Source organism: Chiloscyllium punctatum, chromosome 1 (assembly GCF_047496795.1).
Source record: "Chiloscyllium punctatum isolate Juve2018m chromosome 1, sChiPun1.3, whole genome shotgun sequence".
Classification (NCBI taxonomy): domain Eukaryota; kingdom Metazoa; phylum Chordata; class Chondrichthyes; order Orectolobiformes; family Hemiscylliidae; genus Chiloscyllium; species Chiloscyllium punctatum.
In genome coordinates, this window is record NC_092739.1 from 92088510 (window position 1) to 92110167 (window position 21658).

The 21658-nt window shown below is 39.5% G+C and overlaps 1 protein-coding gene across 1 annotated transcript in view; it reads right to left on the minus strand.

Moving 5' to 3' along the window:
- ipo11 (importin 11) overlaps positions 1–15487 on the minus strand; it is a 410923-nt gene extending 395436 nt beyond the window's left edge. Inside the window, exons 1-3 of the mRNA XM_072570976.1 lie at positions 15343–15487; positions 6631–6731; positions 4397–4469 (exon numbers count right to left, since the gene is read on the minus strand). Of these exons, the coding sequence (XP_072427077.1) occupies positions 4397–4469; positions 6631–6731; positions 15343–15480 (312 nt within the window). The 5' untranslated portion in view covers positions 15481–15487. The remainder of the gene's footprint in view (positions 1–4396; positions 4470–6630; positions 6732–15342) is intronic.
- Positions 15488–21658: the final 6171 nt, after the last annotated feature.

The following is a 21658-nucleotide window of genomic DNA, read 5'->3' on the forward strand; positions in this document are numbered from 1 at the left end:
ATCCTCAGCAAATGTGCTAATGCTATTACTAATACCATCTTCTATATCATTAACATATATTGTAAAAAAGCTGTGGTCCCAGCACTGATCCCTGCGGTACCCCACTGGTCAATGCCTGCCATTCTGAAATGGAGCCGTTTATCACTACTCTTTGTTTCCTATCAGCCAACCAACTTTCAATCCAAGTTAGTACTTTGTCCCCAATACCATGTGCCCTAATTTTGCTCACTAACCTCCTGTGTGGGACTTTATCAAAAGCTTTCTGAAGGTCCAGGTACACTACATCTACTGGATCACCCGCGTCCATGTTCAGAGTTACATGCTCAAAAAATTCAAGAAGATTAGTCAAGCTTGATTTCCCCTTCATAAATCCATGCTGACTCTGACCTATCTTGTTACTACTATCCAGATGTGTTGTAATTTCATCCTTTATAACAGACTCCAGCATCTTTCCCATCACTGAGGTCAGACTAACTGGTCTATAATTTCCTGCTTTCTCTCTCCCACCTTTCTTAAAAAGTGGTACAACATTAGCCACCCTCCAATCCATAGGAACTGATCCCGAATCTATCGAACTCTGGAAAATAATCACCAACGCATCCACCATTTCTCGAGCCACCACCTTCAGTACCCTGGGATGGAGACCATCAGGCCCCGGGGACGTATCAATCTTCAGACCTAACAGTCTCTCCAACACCAATTCCTGGCAAATATAAATTCCCTTCAGTTCAGGTCTTTCAGCCACTGTTACCTCAGGGAGATTGCTTGTGTCTTCCCCAGTGAACACAGATCTGAAGTAACAATTCAATTCTCCTGCCATTTCTTTCTTCCCCTTAATATATTCCCCTGTTTCTGTCTTCAAGGGCCCAATTTTAGTCTTAATCATTTTTTTGCCTTTCACATGCCTAAAAAAGCTTTTACTATCCTCCTTTATATTCTTGGCCAGTTTACCTTCATACCTCATTTTTTCTCTGCATATTTCCTTCTTAGCATTCCTCTGTTGTTCTTTAAAAGCTTCCCAGTCCTCCGTTTTCCAACTTATCTTTGCTATGTTATACTTTTTCTCTTTTAACTTTATATGTTTCTTAACTTCCCTCATCAGCCACGGCATCCCATGCCTCCTCCTAGGATCTTTCTTCCTTTTTGGAATGAACTGATCCTACAACTTCTGCATTATACACAGAAATATCTGCCATTGTTCCTCCACTGTCATCCCTGCTAAGGTATTGCACCATTGAACTTTGGCCAGTTCCTCCCTCATAGCTCCACAGTTCCCTTTATTCAACTGAAATATTGTCACTTCCATTTGTACTCTCTCCCTCTCAAATTGCAGATTGAAGCTTAATGTGTTATGGTCACTACTTCCCAATGGCTCCTTCACTTCCAGGTCCCTGACCAATTCTGGTTCGTTGCACAATACCAGATCCAGAATTGCCTTCTCCTTGGTAGGCTCCAGCACCAGCTGTTCTAAGAATCCATCTCAGAGGCACTCCACAAAGTCTCTTTCTTGAGGTCCAATACCATCCTGATTCTCCCAGTCTACCTGCATGTTGAAATCCCCCATAACAACTGTAGTAACATCTTTGTGACAGGCCAATTTCAGCTCCTGATTTAACTTACATCCAACATCCAGACTACTGTTTGGGAGCCTGTAGATAACTCCCAACAGGGTCTTTTTACCCTTAGAATTTCTCAGCTCTGTCCACACTGACTCTACATCCCCTGATTCTAGGTCCCCCCGCGGAAGGGACTGAATTTCATCCCTTACCAACATGGCCACCCCACCCCCTCTGCCCGTCAGTCTGTCCTTACGATAGCACGTGTAGCCTTGAATATTCATTTCCCAGGCCCTGTCCACTTGAAGCCACATCTCAGTTATCCCACAATATCGTACCTGCCAATTTCCAAAAGAGCCTCAAGCTCATCCATCTTATTTCTAATGCTTTGAGCATTCATGTATAGTATTTTTAATTCGTTACTACCCTCACCCTTCCCATCGACTCCTATTTCACTCAACCTTACAGTATGATCCCTTTTTGAGTTTTCTGCCTCATTGATACAGTTGTCTTTCTTGACTTCTCTTGTTCTAACTTTCTCTTCAATTTCCTTCTTAAACATCCAGTTTGTCCCCTCCCCCCCGCTATTTAGTTTAAATGAAGCTGTGTTGCAGTAGCAAACATGCCTGCCAGAATGCTGGTCCCTAACCTATTAAGGTGCAAACCGTCTCTCTTGTATAATTTATGCTTACCACAAAACATACCCCAGTGATCCAAGAATTTAAATCCTTGCTTCCTGCATCAGTTCCCCAGCCACACGTTCAAGTCCATTATCTCCCTGTTTCTGGCTTCACCAGCCTGAGGAACTGGAAGCAAACCGGGGATAACCACCCTGGACGTCCTGCTTTTCAGCCTTCTTCCTAGTTCTCCAAAGTCCCGCTGTAAAATGTTCTTCGTCTCCTTCCCGACATCATTTGTGCCGACATGTACCACCACCTCTGGCTCTTCACCTTTGTCCTTGAGGATTTCCTGCACTCTGTCTGTGTTGTCTTTAACCCTGGCACCAGGAAGGCAACACACCATCCTTAAGTCCCGCCTGCTGCCACAAAAACCTCGGTCAGTTCCTCTCACTATGGAGTCCCCTATTACCACGGCTCTATGCAATGTCAGACTCTTCCGCTCTGCCTCCACGCCAACTTTTGATTGACAGACCTGGCCGCCTCGCGGACTGGCAGTGTCATCTGTTTCTCTTGTCCTAAAGCACCTTTGTGGTGAACCCAGTGAAAAACCTGATTGTCCTTTATGATCTGACTGAAAGACTTTTCAATTCTGCATTTCTTTAGCAATTTGCATCTGCCAAGATCACAGAAGTAGCTGCCCATGTTTGATGATGCCTCTCTGCCTCTATATGCAAGAACATCAGACAGCCATCTGTACACCTGAAAACATCTGAACCCTTTCCCCTTCAAGAACGAAGACTTACTGGTTAAAAATGCTCATTTCCCAAAGTGAATTACTTTTTCACTTTTACCTCTGTTTGTGCACACATACACGTTATCTAAAGGGATAAACATTGACATTTTCATATTACAAAGTGCATTAACCAGTTTGGTATTTCATGGAATAAGTTTTATTTGAAAATAAATCAATATATTAGTGCTCATTAAAGAAAGCTGGCTGATAGATCTTTATAGTTTAAGTCTCATAAAAAATAATTCTATTGACCATATTCGGAGCCAGGTAAAATCATTAAATTGATGTTAACTAGAAAAAGACAGTACAGTCCTCACATCTAGGTCATAACAAAGCAGCAATAAAAAATGTAATTCTTCTCAATTAAATAATTACCTGATCATTTATTAACATTGCTGGCCAGAAGGTTTTGGTAATGTCAATGTACAATTTATTTGAAGTGGCAGCATTAAGGGATAACAATGGTAACAAATAGAGTAACTAGGCATGACCTCCTTATTCATTTTGATTGATGTAATTTTAGTGTGACGTGTACTCAATACAAAAGTACTGGAGTACTGTGAAAAATATATAGAACTGCCATACAAGGCACCATATTAGGTACAAGAACCTAGGTACAGAATCTCATAAAACAAGGAAGAAAGAAAGAACAAAGTTGAAAGTTAAACATAATCATAGTGCAAAACATACGAAATAAGGTTAAAAGTTACACACTGCAGACCTTCTTAGTTTTAAGTCGAAAATAAAGAAATAAAGCTAAAAGGTCAAACATTGCAGTCTTTCTTAAATGCTTAGCTGCAGTGGGACTGTACTTCAGAGAACCACCTTGAGACTGGAAGTCCAACGTGAGGCCATGCCAGGCCGACAGACTGCCACATACAGCCAAAAGGCGACAATGCAGGGCCCAGAGACTGCCACTGATTTTTAAAACTATCAGTAGCCAGCACAAAGCTATAGCGAATTAAATGTTCACCCAACATATTAGAAGCTATAATGTGAAACTAGTTATTGAAGAATATGACTTTTACAATCTTATATGTATTCACACACACATAAGCAGGCATGGTGATTGTAGTTACCCAGGAATCAGAAAAATAACAATTTTCAACTATTCATATTCGCCTAGTTCTCTTTCTACACCAGGTATTTTGACTTAAGCGCTTCTGTATGTGTAGATATACGCAAACATTACGAATCATAGAAATGTCATCATTTAAAATGATTGCAGCATACTTGTAATTTTGCATTATTTCTCATTTGGCCGAATGAGGCAGTCTTTACCGGCATATCTGTGAGATAGCCATTTATCACAATTTTCCTCCTCGCTTAAATGCTGACAAAATGGCAATGCAATTTCTGTCATGTAAAAGAAAGAACTGTCCCAAATAAATAATCCTTAGAAATCAGTGTGAAATCACATCACCAACCTGATTCACTGGTTCGTTAAAATTTGCAATTAGCCCTGCTCGCAAAGAGGATTTTTCTTCTTCTGATATAGCACTGTAAAAAGTAAAAACAAATTGTTTTGACAGATAGCTGTAAATAACTCAAATAACGATGCAATAAATGCTGACGAAATACCCATATTATTCTTGAACTTATTTGTACGATATACAACATTCTGATTCTGGATTAGTGGTGCTGGAAGAGCACAGCAGTTCAGGCAGCATCCGAGGAGCAGTAAAATCGACGTTTTGGGCAAAAGCTCTTCAATTGTATTCCTGATGAAGGGCTTTTGCCCGAAACATCGATTTTACTGCTCCTCGGATGCTGCTTGAACTGCTGTGCTCTTCCAGCACCACTAATCCAGAAACTGGTTTCCAGCATCTGCAGTCATTGTTTTTACCTATACAACATTCTGAACATAGTACTAAAATGCTGATAATGATACACGTTTTACATGTGCAACAGTCGTCTGGTGATTTTTTTTGACAATCTGCAAACCTTTCAGAAAAATCACAGCAAAAAAATTTAAACTTTTTCTTGATAAACAAGACCACCACTTTAACTTATCATTTCAAAAGCAAATCCTCGTTCTCCCTGTGTCTGCGTGGGTTTCCTCCGGTTTCCTCCCACACTCCAAAGATGTGCAGGTCAGGTGAATCGGCCATGCTAAATTACCCGTAGTGTTAGGTAAGGGGTAGATGTAGATGTAGATGTAGGGGTGTGGGTGGGTTACGCTTCGGCGGGGCGGTGTGGACTTGTTGGGCCGAAGGGCCTGTTTCCACACTGTAAGTAATCTAATCCTCATCCACCAATCCTTCTGTCTTCTAGGTTTCAGTCTTGAATTGGCAATATCATTTACTAACATGGAAGATTCCAAGGCTATTCGAAAATCAAATCTCGACAAATGCATTTTAAGGGACTCTAATGCTTTAACACACAGTAAAATCAATAAAATATTACAGTAGACAAATGACAGCAATACTTCCATGCTGCAGAAGAAAATATTGAGGGGAGGCATATGAGGGGGCTGGGATGGAAAGTTTAACAGAATTGTCTCTCATTCCTCCACTTTAAGATCACGATTACTGCAATTAAGAATACCATGCTTAATTCTTCAACCGTCACCAATACAGAATTTTTTTAAATCTTTCTAAGGTCCTTAAATGAATGCGCCCTGCCATATGTACACTATTTCCACAAATCTGTGCACAACCTCTTGTGCATGATTTAATTCACTGTGACTGAGTGAAGAATTATCTCTACACTTCCATCTTAGCCTTTCTGCAGAGTTTACTACGTTTGACTATAATGAGACCGGGGCAGTCAGGTTTGTGAATTTTGGATAGGAGCTAGAACTGGGCAGTACATTTTGTTAAAGCTTTACATTTTGGAATCATCAGAACAATTTGCAAGAATACCAGTTCAAAGGGAAATTATTTCAAGAGGAAACACTTTCATTGCATATGGGAGAACGCTGATTGGTTGGTAAGTGAACTCAGATTGGTTGAGGCTTTGTCACGGAAAATGCATCTATTATTGCTAACTGACAGTTAACTCCCAGGCTTTGCTTAAATTTTAAAGCAGGTAGGTTGGATGTGATTGATTAGAGCATTTTCAGGAAATTAACCAGTGAATGGTTGACACTTATTTTGTAGTACTGCAACAGGTACGTTGTATGTACATAATCTTTCCATCTGCAAAGAACAGAGCTTGTGTATTAATACATTATTCTAGACAGGGGTCAGTTAGCTCAATTGGCTGAACAGCTGGTTTGGAATGCAATTTCCTGCACCGGCTGAGGTGACCATGAAGGACTCTCATTCTCCCCCTCTCCCCTCATCTGAGATGTGGCGACGTCTCTCTGATGGACAGTAGCCATGTGGTCTCTGAGACTATGGCAATTTTACCCTTACACTTTAAGTCAGGGCACTGTTTAAAAATTAGTATTTGCCATTTTAGAACAGAGATGAGAATTCATTTTTCTCTTAAAGCAATTATGTAATTTTACAACTCTGCCTCAGAAAGTAGTAGAAGCAGAGTCCTTACAGACTTTTAAGGCAAAGGTTCTTGTTAGGCAGGAGAACCAAAGGATACCATGGGTAGCTAGGAATGGGAACAGGAATGACAGGGAGCCTGTGCCTAATGATCTATTTCTGTTCCAACTTCCTACACTTGTACACAACTCATTAGGCTAGGAAGAATAAGGAGTACTTACTGTGGAGCAATTCGTCGCCAGTAACGATCAATTCCATTTTTGAAGTATAACACAGCAAGCCACCGTACATTTACATCTAATGCGTGATTAGTGAAGATATTCTGAAAGGTATACAATAAATGAATTAATTTGTCTGAAGCACAGAGCCAGTGGTTTAAACTATACAAATTAGAATTACGTGCAGGTTTTACATCAAAAATGTATCCTTCCTCTAATCTTAGTTTTTCACAGTTTTCAAAATCATCATACTGGGTTCAAGAACCAACAGCTTGCCCATTACTTGCTGAGTTGGCTTTCAGATGAATTACATCATTCATCTATAAACTTAAATTGAGCCTGCCTTTCTCATACTGACAATCAATGTCTAAGTATAAAAACATTAAATTAGTAATTTCAGATACATTGTACATTTTCAGTATAAAGTCAATGCCTTTTTGTTTGTCTCTTTATAAAGTGTGGACAGAATTGAGGAAGAGCTGTTTAAAAACCAGTGTTTGAAAGAGAGTGTGTAGTTTTGAAAGCAAGTAACCTTGCAGTATATTCAACTATTATAGGACAGCACGATGGCTCAATGGTTAGCACTGCTGCCTCACAGCACCAGCGTCTCAGGTTCAATTCCAGCCTCGGGTGACTGTCTGTGTGGAGTTTGCACATTCTCCCAGTGTCTGAGCGGGTTTCCTCCGGGTGCTGCAAAGATGTGCAGGTCAGGTGAATTGGCCATGCTATAAATTGCCCCATAGTGTTAGGTACTTTAGTCAGAGGGAAATGGTTCTGGGTGGGTTACTCTTCGGAGGGTCAGTGTGGACTTGTTGGGCCGAAGGGCCTGTTCCCACACTGTAGGGAATCTAATCTAAAAAAACAAGCATCAATTATAGTGAGAGTTGCAGACAATTTGAGTCCAAAAGGGGCTCACAGACTCTTTTTTTTGTTGGCAACAAGTTGTTTAGAAGTTTTCAGGTAACTGAACAGCTTGGACCTGCGAACAAGTTATTGAGTGCACTTAAGCAGCAGGAGCTGGACAGCAAGAAGAGGTTCAGTTCTTCCCCAGCTCAGGAGTAATCTTTCTTCTCTCTGTTGTCAAAATTCACTGTAAAGTTGAAGAAACCAGCTTATCTTTTCTACACAATTTGTAAGCTGTGACATTTAACTGCTAAGTCAGAGATATTTTATAACTGTACCAGCCACACTGATCTCTCAACAACCAGTCGATGCAACCAGAGAAAAAACAACACAAGAAAAGTGCTGGTCAACGGAAAAGTCATAAGGATCATCTCATGCCTGGCAACAAAGATGACTGAATTGTCTGGACAGTTTCTCCTCTCTGTCCATAATCTCTTTCACCCTGCCTATGTGAGTGCGAGTGTGTTTTTGCTTGCATGTGTGTTTGTGCGTGAGAGAGAGATTAAAAAGAGATGACCAAAATTGCCTATTTATTCTTCCAACTAAAATGAATAACCCAACACTTACCCATATTATGCTTCCATCTGTCAAACTTTGGTCATTCACACAACTTATCCATGTCCATTTGTAAACTTCTTTTTTCTTCATTCAAACTTCCTTTCCCACTTAATTTAATGTCACCTGCAAATTTGCCTGTTGTACATTCTAGGAGAAAGTGAGGACTGCAGATTCTGGAGATCAGAGTCAAGAGTGTGGTGCTGGAAAAGCCCAGCAGGCAGCATCCAAGGAGCAGGAGAATTGACGTTTCTGGCATAAGCCCGATCCCTGATGAAGGGCTTATGCCGAAACGTTGATTCTCCTGCTCCTCAGATGCTGCCTGACCTGCTGTGCTTTTCCAGAACCACACTCTTGACTATTGTACATTCTATCCTGCATTCAAGTCATTAGTATAGACTGTAAACAGTTGGAGCCTGAGGACCAAAGTTTTTAGCACAAAAATTACATCAGCAGGACAATTCATGTCCCTACAGGCAGAATGAATACCAATTTCCAGTTCCAAGCATATCGACTATGTCAATGATATAGTACCATTATGGTTGCAGGAGATGATGCTTCTGAATTGCTTCCTTAATTATCTATCATTGTATCTCTACTTACACATCCTTAGTTTCCCAGTTCCTTGAGCTATCTTGGTTTCATGCCCTTATTACTGCTCATTTAAGTTTAAAATTCAATGAGGACGATTGCCAATTACATGTACTTTTACAATGAGATCATCAATTAATTGTAGACCACCAAAACAGCGTTGCCTGCTCCATATTTGGATCAAAAACATTTTTCTCCAACAAACTGTGCTGAAAACACTGTATGAATTCACCAGGCTACCTTTACCAACCTGAATTTTTCAATCTAATATAAATTAAACTCATTAACAATCATTGTCTTGCCTTTCTCACGAGTCCCCAATATTTCTTCTTACATTTCCCGAATCTGTAGTGTGGTTATGAGGCCAATAAATCACTCCCAAAGGTAACTTCTTACCTTTAGTATTTCTTATCTCTACCCTAAATGATTCAACATCCTCATCTCAAGAACAAAGGTAATCTATTATACTGATGCCATCTTTAATTAAAAGAGCTATACTTCCAACATTTCCTTCCTAAATGTGACATATACTTGAATATTCAAGTCACCATCTTTATTATGTTGTAGCCATGTCTCTAGTTTGGCTATCTGATCATGCACTCTGAGTAAATTTGTGCTATTAATTCATCCAAATGGTTATGAATGTCATGTGCATTCAAATGGATCCTCTTGTTCTGTCTTTTAACTATTTTTCTAACCTCTGGCTCTTATCAACTTCTCATTAACAAAAGCAAAACAGCAACAAAGAACGATGACATTTGGAATACAATGACTAGTATTCACAAATTGTAGATGATCATAGAATACCAAACCATAGAAATTTATTTTTCATGCTCTTTAAAAATATTATTTTATATGCTAATGACATCGAAGACAACAGCGGAGTACTTCACAAGTGTTCACAAAGTGTTTCTGACTACATCAAAATATCTTACAGTTCAGAGGAATCCTTGGCTTGTGACCAACGAAGTTGGTGAAGAAGGCTCATCTGGGAACATGCAGAGGCAAAGGCGAGGCTTCAGAGTCAGCACACTGACTTCCAATAACTTACACAGCCAAGCCAAATACCATATGCTTAGTATGTGACAATGTCAGCAAATTGTGCATTAAACTTATTAGACATCTCAGAACTCAACAAACCAGAGAGGAAGCAAGTTATCTTCAACCTCAGGGGACTGTCCAGGGGAAAATAATGGACTGCAGTGATTAAAGGAGATCATACACTAGCACCTCCCCAAAGACATTAGAGGATGGGCAACGAATATGGTCTTTGCCAGTAATGATTCATGATACAATAACTGTAAAGATAGCATCTTTGTATTTTACTGCATTTTTGATTATGGACTGAAATGAGAAAAAAAAAGTTTTAAAATCCAAGAATTAGAATTATAAAATCCCAACCCATCGAATTCACACCAACCCTCTGAAGAACACCCTGTCCAGACCCACTCTATCCCTGTAATTCTGCATTTCCTGTGGCTAAACAACCCAATCTACTCATCCCTGGACACTATCAGCAATTTAGCATGCCAATCCACCTAAGCTGCACATCTTTGGACTGGGGATGGAAACCAGAACACCTGGAGGAAACTGATGGAGACACGAAGAGAATGTGCAAACTCCACACAGATAACCACCCCAGGGTGGAATCAAACTAGAATCCCTGGACATGTGAGGCAGCAGTGTTAACCACTGAGCTACTATGCCACCCACAGTGCTTAGCCTTAGGAAATGAATTTCTGCAGAGATGTCCTGGGTGAAGATGGTGGACTCTTTCTGTGTGACAAATATGACTCAACCAGTGTAAAGTTTTTTCGCCTTAATTCACATTGACACCAGATCTTATAGGGCTGTTGGCACGAGTTAATCAAGTAAGGCAGTACTGATGTAAAGAACCATCACTCGAGGTTCAGCTTTTGAAAGCACCGCTTTTGCCAATCTTAGGCTCAAGAATGAATGCAGAAATCATATCATGGTACAGAATTTGGCAATCATTGCTAACTCAGAACCAGAAGTGATGCGGAAAATAAATTAAGCATCCAGGGTCAATGAATGGGGCAGTGGTGACTCATATCTAGACATGTTTGGTAAAGGTATCAAATATGAAGTTTGTCCACAATGCAAATTTTTGCAACAGAGGGACATAAGCTTTGGCAGTTCATTCGGGAAAGGTGCAATGAATGAATATGAATTCAGATTCATAGCAAAGCAGCATGCAACATCAGACCAATAGAATCTTTTGCAGATATCACTGTATTTTATGAAAAGTCCTGTGATTTTTACAATTTGAAATCTTCTTACTCCACCCTTGACTGTGGATGCATGATGATGCCACCATTTGTACAGGCTGTGATACTAGTAAATATGCTTGTAGCATGTTCTGAAGACATCATTGTCACTTGGAGGAGACAGTCTGAATGCACCATTGGTTATTGTTACGACATGGCGGTGAACCTCGCTCTTAATTAAACCAAATACCCAGAAAAGCTCACCTCGCCTTGTAATCTGTTAAATATGAATGACAGAGAATTCCCAAATCAAGATCAACACTTTTCAAAAATCCTTCAAAACATTTGGAATTTGAAAACAAAGTGGAATAATTCTTAGTATGCCAGTGACTCGTGTATATTATTTTGTGAGGGATTTGATAGAACTGTATTTTCATCTCATCAGTTTCAAAAGTGATTGCAAGTCTTAGTCTACTTCTCAACAGGCATTGATTATCTTTTAATATGGTGCTTTATTTCAGAATGGAAGTTGCTGTCACATTTATTCTCAATAGTATTGTACTTGATTATGGCTGTTTAACTGCAACGTTAACTCATGGAATAAAAAGTAGGTCATAAGCTCAATGAAGAGCAAAGCAGGCTCAATTACATCATCGCTGATCTGTATATTATATTCATCTACCTGATTTGGATGTGCCCCTATATTACCCGTATCTGACAAAAATCAATTACAGTTTTAAAGTTTTCTCAATTGACCTAGCTTCATCCACCTTTTGGGGGCAAGAATTCTTAATTGCCTTACATCTTTTGACCAACTGTTCTTACTGAGGTCACCCTTGAGCAGCCAGCCAGAATTCTAAAGTTATGCTCCTTCAACTGGACGACCCAAAGTAGTTTATCTCTATCCACCCAATCAAATTCATTAACTCCCTTAAGTATCTCAATTATCATCACTCTGACCTATTCACAAAGATTGATCATTGAACATTGCAGTACTTGCACTGGAGATTACCAATAGACTTAAAGTCGGTAGATGTACAATTGAGTTCAAGATTCCTGGCTTTGACTGAACTTTTTTGTCTTGATTTCTTTCGATACCCGCCAACTGTAAGCAATAATTGAGTTTTGTTTGCATTTTTAAGCAAAAGGTTAGAAATACTTACGGCTGTTCTTAGAGCTGCGACTGACACTAGCCCACACACTGGATGTCAGGCCACTAATGCAGTGTTGTGGTTCTTTTTTGAACACTTTTTTGCATGTTCCTCATACATTAGAAGGCCAAAGCATCTATGATGCAATAAGAGGCTTTCCGGTAGGGTTGGGTGGGTATATGAGGAAGAGTCAAATCCATTATTATCTATTCCTGTTACATTTGCTTTCTCTTTAAAAATTCTTTTCTGCTTCTGTTTCTCTTTGTAGTGTTTTCCTTAACAAGCTGTAGGTGTGACATCCTCTGGGTCACACAATGAACTTTACCAGACTGGGTTTACATCTACAATTACATTTTGGCTGTTATATTTCAGGTTGAGGACTCTTTGGAGTTAAAAAGTTAATAAATGCCCATGGTACGTTGGGGTTCTGATCCGTTGTCATGAAAATGGGGTGATGATGTGAGATTGGGGAAAAGGACAGTGGTTGTGGTTGTTTATGAATGATTGAAATTAAGAGGTTAAAAGGTAGAAATTGGAATAATTAAATTTGGAGGTGATAAAAACAAATCAATTTTTCTTGTTATGCCCCACTGGATATTACGTTGGAAGTCAGGTCCCACTATTGCAAGTCATCACAAACATTAATACTTTTTTAAAAATATGCACAGTTCCACAATTTACCTATCTTTTAGACCCAAGTTGATAGACCACATGGACCAGTTTTCTGTACGTAACAAGCTTTTTCTCACAACTAGATTCTAACTGCAGACAACAATTATGATCCACTGATATACAAATTTAAATTCTGACACAAAATAAAATTGGAGAAAATGAGGACTGCAGATGCTGAGATCAGAGTCAAGAGTGTAGTGCTGGAAAAGAACAGGTGGTCAGGCAGCATCTGAGAAGCGGGAGAATCGACGTTTCGGGCATAAGCCGAACTTCATCAGGCTTCACCTCTGAGAGGCTTATGCCTGAAAAATCAATTCTCCTGCTCCTCGGATGCTGCCTGACTTGCTATACTTTTCTAGCATCACACTCTCGTCAAAATAAAATGGGTAGATTGAAGGGAGATTGGGAATGCAGTTCAATAGTTCTTGTCCGTAGAGTTTGCAAAGATGAACCTTTTGCTGATAAGATTGCTGCTCCCTTTCCTTCTTACCAGACACTTTCATTTTTTTTGCACAGGGTATTCGTTCACATTTGTAAAGGTTTCTGACTTAGTAATTAAAAGTCACAGTTTCCAGAAACATAAGAAGAATTAAACTGTCTACCTTCAGGCTTAAGATGCTTTTTGTATTGCAGAAGGAAACAGCTCCTTCCCATCCAGAGCTCGAATAGCTTTTGATCCAAACACTTACACTCCCAAGCTGTTCAGCTAGGCAATATTCAATCGCATAACTATTGGCAGGTAGGAGGCCTTTGTCATTGATAATTTCACAGATCAATTAATTAAATATTATGATTTGGAGGTGTCGGTGTTATAGTTTCCAAATAAATGTTGCTGGCCCAATCTCTATTTGTATGCAGCCTGTAACAAAGCTTTTCTCACAGCTTGAAGCAATCATTGTGTAAACAGTACTTACAATGAGTGTACACAACAGCTTTTAAAAAGTGCAGTAATCCTTCAAATCCAAAGATATGCAGGTGGATTGGCCATGCTAAATTGTCTATAGTGTCTGGATTAGTGGTGCTGGAAGAGCACAGCAGATCAGACAGCATCCGAGGTGCAGTAAAATCGACGTTTCAGGCAAAAGCCCTTCATCAGGAATAAAGGCAGAGAGCCTGGAGGGTGGAGAGATAAGCTAGAGGAGGGTGGGGGTGGGGAGAAAGTAGCATAAAGTACAATGGGTGAGTGGGGGAGGGGATGAAGCTGATAGGTCAGGGAGGAAGGTGGAGTGGATAGGTGGAAAAGAAGATAGGCAGGTAGGACAAGTCATGGGGATGGTGCTGAGCTGGAAGTTTGGAACTAGGGTGAGGTGGGGGAAGGGGAAATGAGGAAACTGTTGAAGCCCACATTGATGCCCTGGGGTTGAAGTGTTCTGAGGCGGAAGATGAGGCGTTCTTCCTCCAGGCGTCTGTCCTACCTGCCTATCTTCTTTTCCACCTATCCACTCCACCCTCCTCCCTGACCTATCAGCTTCATCCGCCCACCCACTCACCTATTGTACTCTATGCTACTTTCTCCCCACTTCCACCCTCCAGGCTCTCTCAGCTTATCTCTCCACCCTTCAGGCTCTCTGCCTTTATTCCTGGTGAAGGGCTTTTGCCCAAAACGTAGATTTTACTGCTACTTGGATGCTGCCTGAACTGCTGTGCTCTTCCAGCACCACGAATCCAGAATCTGGTTTCCAGCATCTGCAGTCATTGTTTTTACCCTGTGACATACACCGGATGCACAGCAGCAACTCATCAAGATTCCTTTGACAGCACCATCCAAACCACTCGCTATTCTGAGTAGGAACTAAATTATCATCAGAGCAGGCAAATCGACGTTTCGGGCCGGAGCCCTTCATGGCTCTGGCCCGAAACGTTGATTTTCCTGCTCCTCAGATGCTGCCTGACCTGCTGTGCTTTTCCAGCAACACACTCTCAATTCTAATCTCCAGCATCCGCAGACCTCACTAACTACTAAATTATCATTCCCTTTCAGGCACCTGGATCAAAATCCTGAAACTCCCTTCAGAGCAGAACTGAGAGCATGCCTACACTTCGCAGACAACATTGGTTAAAAAAAACACATCACCAACACCTTCACAACAGCAATTAGGGAAGGGCAATAATTGATGTTAGCATTCCACAAACAAAAAAAAAAGAACTGGGAGTATCTTCCAAGAATCCAGATCAACATTAAAACTGGCTAATATTTGTAGCAAATATCTCAACCATGTTCCTCAGAGTTCCAAGATAGATGTCAAATATATTTTTGTTTGTGAATTTTCTGAAAAATATGGTCCATTTGCATTCAGCAAATTAGCATGAAATCTGGTCATACCTCTGCACAGTAACCCCTAAACATTTATCTTTAAGAAAGAGATAAAAATTAACGTCTTAAATTTTTATTCACTGTCTAAGCAATCTTAAATATGGATATATTTAAAATGCTACAGAATAACAATTTTTTTAATGAATTTAAGAAACAAGTTGTCGACTCACCATGCCATGTAATATTATTAGAAATTTAGACTAATTACTTGTGTAACCACTAGTTGCATATCAAGCTGTTGTGTTTGTTTATCCAACAAGCTACACTGGGAAGTGGCTTCATGCTTTTAAGTATAACTCACCAACAAAGTTGAATAGAAACCAGGTTGTGTCTCCCATTGCTTCAACTGCTCCTCAGCTGGCTTCAGCACAGCTGTGTCTTGACTAGAAGCCTGAGTCAAAGTCTGCAGGACAACGACGCTAGCACAACTAATATCCATAGAGAACCTGGCAAGGAAATAAGAAGTATTATCAACATACAAAATAGCAAGTGAAGCCTGGAAAATGAGCAAAGGTAGTAATTCTTCTACTGTTTAAATAGCTTAGTTCAGTAGATTGGTTAGCTCAGTTAGGTAGAAGGCTAGTTTGAAACGCATAGCAAAAGCAACAGCATGGGTTCAAATCCCATACCAGGACAGGATACCATGAAGGACCCACTTTCTCAACCTAGTCCCTCGTTTGAGGTGTGTTGACCCTCAGGTCAAACCAGTACCAATCATCTCTCTCGAATATACAGGCAGCCCTATGATCTGGTAAGACTATGGTGACTCTACCTTCACAACATATTAATTGCACTGCACAAAAATAATATTAATGCCATAAAAAAAAAATCAATGCCAACATCTTTAAAAGAACATGGACAAATTTATCAAAAGATGCATGTATTACTAATTAATCAGAATGACTCAAAAGCACACATAAGAAGCAGGAAGACATGGATGTATCTGTACATGAGTCATTAAGGGTAGCTGAATACATAGGGAAAGCTGGATATCCAAAGAGACTTGGGAGTTCAGGTACACAGAGATTAAAATGACACAAACACATACAGAAAATAATCAGAGCAGCTTAGTAGGACTGAAGTATAAGGACGCAGAGGTTATGCTGCAGCTATACAAAAACCTGCTTAGACTTCACTTGGAGAACAGAGAGGAGGTCTGGGCACCACACCTTAGGAAGGATAAATTGGCCTTGACAGGGGAACAATATAACTTTACAAGAATGATATGTGTACTTCAGGGCTAATGAGGAGAGATTATTCAAATCAGGCCTGTTTTCTTGAGAATATACAAGGTTGAGGGTGATCTGTCCGAAGTCTTCAAGCTATTAACAGGAAAAGACAAGGTAGGTAAACTATTTACACTAGCTGGGGATTCTAGAACTACCATTCTGAAGAGGAGTTACTGGACACAAAATATTAACTCTGCTGTCTCTCCACAGATGATGCCAGACATGCTGAGTTTATCCAGCAATTTCTGATTTTTTTCAGATCTTCAGTATCGGCAGTTTTATAGTATTTTTTCCTAAATGGACTTCATTGGATGACCCAAATGTTTTACAGCCAGTTATTGTGAAAGGCATTTTACAAATAAAAATTTTTCTTTATACCCCATTACTGACACTTCTGAGTTTAAAAAAAAGCTTTCAAATGATTTTATAAAAGGTCTGCACTGTATTACATGGTGTCCTATTCATTCTCACAAAAATTCAATCTTACTTATGGTAACAGAATTAACTTTTCCATTGCTCAGGACTGATCTGGCACAGCTACTAGGACAATAGTGTTGACTACTCCTTCAATTGTCTGCAATTAATTGCAACTACAAAATAACCTTGTAGAAAAAGTATGAAGAAATTGAAACACAGCACATTTATATTGGCATAGCAAATCACAAATATTTGTCTCTCACTATAAATATTCAAAGTATTCCAGATCAGCTGCTCTCTATTTGCAATTCATTTAAGCAGATGCACTTTTCATGAACAAAGCTCTGATTCAACGTAATGAAGAATGCTCATTACTTGCTCATCTATTAGTTCAGGGTAAAAACAATGACTGCAGATGCTGGAACCAGATTCTGGATTAGTGGTGCTGGAAGACCACAGCAGTTCAGGCAGCATCCGAGGAGCAGTAAAATCAACGTTTCGGGCAAAAACCCTTCATCAGGAATAAAAAAGGACATCTATTAGTTCAGTCTGTCTGCACATTAAAAACTGAATGCAAAAATGCTTGATGAAAGAAACAAAATTTAACTAACATAAAATGTTGCATTTTTTAGGTCATCACTGCTCTTACACAATGCACCAGAGGCAAATTTATAAACATTATCGAAGAACACAATGAGTTTATTGTTGAAATCCAGGAAGTTTAGGTGAAAGACATCATGTTGTAAACAAAAATAAAATACAAAGCCAAGCTGGAATCCCTGATGCAGTGACACAAACTGTTTTTTAAAAGCTTTTTCACTGTAAGCTAAAGACAGAAAGAGTTGAGGAGCCAGTTGAGTTGAGTTGTTAAATTCATTTTGAATGAAAAATGGAAGCAATCCTCATCCCACAGTGAAACAGGATGAAAATTATAGGAAGTTATTGTCTTGGGTAAAAGCTACAAACTCTTTTTACTAAATATTCCAAAATTCCCTGAAGTCTTGAAAGGTTCTAGGGAATGGGAAAAATGCTAACATAAAGCCCTTAGTCAAATGGGAGAGAAGCATAATGTACAAAACTATAAGTCAGTAATGTCTGACACTGAGAAATTGTTAGCATCCCTTCAGGAAGTGCCTGCAGTAACAGGACATTTGGAAAGTTAAAACACAATCCATCAGATTCAAACAAAATAAATAAAGAACTGTGGATGCTGGAGGTGTGACACAAAACAGAAATTGCTGGCAGCAACTGTGGGAAGAAACCACAGTTAAAGTTTTGAGTCCGATGATTCTTCATCAGAACTGACTGCAGCTATGAAGAGCTTGTATTTATGTTGAAGACAAGGGGTGGGGGGCATGGAGAGATAAGCAGATAAGTGGAGATGGAGTCCAGAAAAAAGAGACATAAGAAAGGAGTAGGTAAACAAGGGGATTATGGATAGCTGGTCAGGACAGCCCAACATTCCATGAGACAACTTTTTATTGTATCTGTGCTTTGGCTTTTAATGAATTTTATACATGGACCCTTAGAGTAATAGAGATCCACAACACAGGAAAAGGCACTTCGGCCCACTGAGTCTGTTCTTTCACAGTTCCTAGCAGTTCAATATCTAGAAAACACTCTGGTCTAGTTTTCTTTGGTTCAAAGTGCACAAATACTGGAAAGAACCCAAAAGGCATTTATTGTGGCTTAGCAAAAGAAATTTGAGATTAATGAAAACAAAGTTATCAAGAGACATTGATGAAGCAAATCACAGTACCAAATCAGAAACAGATCAGTAACTGAAGCAGGACATAAGACCAAATCGAATGTTGCTTCCTGATATATACAAAATGATCTTTAAAATATAAAATTTAATACAATATTTAAAAACTATACAAGGACGTTGCCAGGGTTGTGGGTTTGAGCTATAGGGAAAGGCTGAATTAGCTGGGGCTGTTTTCCCTGGAGTGTCGGAGGCTGAGGGGTGACCTTATAGAGGTTTATAAAATCATGAGGGGAATGGATAGGATAAATAGATAATGTCTTTTTACTGGGGTGGGAGTGTCAAAAACTAGAGTGCATAGGTTTAAAGTGAAAGGGGGAAGATTTAAAAGGGACCTAAGGGATAACCTTTTCACGCAGCGGGTGGTGCATGTATGGAATGAGCTGCCAGAGGAAGTGGAGGCTGGTACAATTGCAACATAGGCATCTGGATGGGTATTTGAATAGGAAGGGTTTGGAGGGATATAGGTCAAATGTTGGCAAATGGGACTAGATTAATTTAGGTTATCTGGTCGGTGTGGACAAGTTGGACCAAAGAGTCTGACAGTAGATACTAGAGTTAATGGCTGAATACTTGATAACACAGTGCCATCTAGTGGTTTAAGATGCAAGCAGGATAAATACTAAATACATTAGGCTGGGAAATACCAAGTCTCTTTTTCACTCTGCAGTTCCTGACTTCAATCTACTAGCAGCAAACTTCTTTTTCTTCCTTCCAAAGGAGCCAAGTTCAAATTTTCCTGTATTTTCCTCGTGGTAACAAACTTTTGTCCCTCTTGTCAACAACAAAGTTAGCCACCATTTATTCCATCTCTTCATCCAAATCATCAGTACAGACTGAAATTATTGAGACCTTAATACTGTTCTTTTTGACAGTCCACTAGTTGCAGCTTTCCAACCTCAAAATGACCTAATTATTTCTACTCTCCTTCCTGTTAGCTCACTAATCCTATGCTTATACATTATTCACTACATGATGCACTCTGTTTACATACTGACCTTTTTGAACAACTTTTGGAAATTTAAGGAGACACCAACAAGTTTCCCTTCATCAACCCTGCTTGTTATTCTAAAGAACTTGAATAAATTAGTCAAACACTATTTCCTCTGTCATAGAACAATGTTGAAACTACTTTTATTATGATTTTCTACAAGACCTCTGCAAATAATGATTTCTTGCATTTTCATGATAACATTTTTGTCTAACTGGCCCATGATTTTCTGCTCTCTGTCTTCTTTCTTTCCTTAAAGAGTTGGCATCTTTTTTTTAACATTTTATAGGGCTTTTCCAGAATCTTGGGAAGTTTGGATCATTACAAATCCAAAGCAACTTGTTTCTTTTTGGTTATTCATTCATGGGATGAGGGCATCACTGGCTAGGCATCATTTATGGCTAATCCCTAAGAATCAACCACATTGCTCTGGGTCTGGAGTCACATGTCGGCCAGACCACGTAAGGATGACAGTACCCTTCCGTCAAGGGCTTCAGTGAACCAGATGGGGTTTTCTGATAATCGACAACAGTCTTAACGCTTATTTCCCGTTTTATTTTGCTTAATTCAAATTCCAACATCAGCCACAGCACGATTTGAACCTGGGTCACCAGAACATTACCTGGGTCTCTGGATTAATAGTCCAGCAATAATACCACTAGATCATCACCTCCCTAATAGAAAAACTTATGGAATCAAAACAGCGGAGGTTCGTCCCTGGGTGGTCTCAAACCACCAACCTTTTGGTTAACATCTGAACGCATTGATAATTGCATTACAGAGACCAGCGACTTTTCTGCAGCCACATCTTTTAAGGTTCTTGGATGCAGATCATCAGATCCAAAGGACTTGTCAGTCTATTGTTCTAACAGCTTTCCCAGTATACTTTCCCAAGAGACAAATTGTTTTAAATTCCTGCCTCCCTTTTCCCTCTTAATTTCCAAGAATTTCTGAGATGTGCCCAATCACATTACACTGCCTCACACTCCTTTCCCCTCCCCACCCACGACTCCTTTTCTAAACAAGTTGCATTGAGTTACTACTCACTTGCTAAATTTTGTCAATGTCATTCAGGCTGGATTAATTTTTTTTGACAGTCTACATATGCACACCAGTATCTGTACAAAACAGAATACTGCACAAGCTGTGTCTGTCTACAAATCAGGTTTCAGTGATCAAAGCACAATCAACTATTCCAAGTCATTGTGGGATTTTTAACAGGGGATTTTTGTTTTTTGAATTCCTCATTGCCATTTTCTTAAATATAGGGCATGGCATTGTTTTAATCAAATGTAAAATAAACATCATTTACTGTAAAGGGTAGTCTTTACATTAACTCCAAGAACAACATTTCGTTTGCAGAAAGAGGACTATTATTGTATACAACAATAGCAGAGACTTGGATTTTCTAATGTGGTCTACCTTCAGGTTGCAACAATTATCAAAACAGGCATGATCATGTAAATTACTATTTAAATTACAAATAAACTTGGAATAAATATTGCCCAGCATATCATGCTGGCTGCAAAAACATATCCAGTAAATTGCACTTTCCAGTTTTCAGTCTTTAGTCCTGCAGGCTTCTATTCTCGAGATACACCAAGTTATTTTTCCTTAATTCTGATGACAGTTCCTACCCTCTATTAGATTTTCAGATAATCAATTCCAGAACACACATCACCAATTTCCCCTTGAATCTCCTCTAATCCTTCTAATTACTTAAATTCTACACTCAATGGTTATAGACATCTTTGCGGATGGAAAAAAGTCCTTCTTATCCACTCCACATTGGCCATACATAAATGTTTTATTCAACTTGATTAAATCTCCCCTCAAGCTCTTAAGCTGTCAAGAAACCAATGAGTCTGTACAATCTTTCCTCATTACAAAAATTCTCTTTCCTTGTCACCATTGTTTCTGTGTTGAGTGATCAGAACTTCATGGAGCACTGTGACTGCAGTCTTGCTAGTGCTTTATACAGTTCTTACATAACTTACTTGGTCTCATACATCACAAAATATGGAAAAAAAAGAGACAAGAGTAACTGCCCTTGGCATCGAGCCAGCAGTTGATCATGCAGGACACAAAGGGGCAGTAGAAAAATTGAAGTCAGCAGCAATCAGAAGAAAAAGTATCCATTAGTTGGAGTCATACCTGGCAGAAAGGTAAACTGTTGTAGTTAATAGACAATAGGTGCAGGAGTAGGCCATTCTGC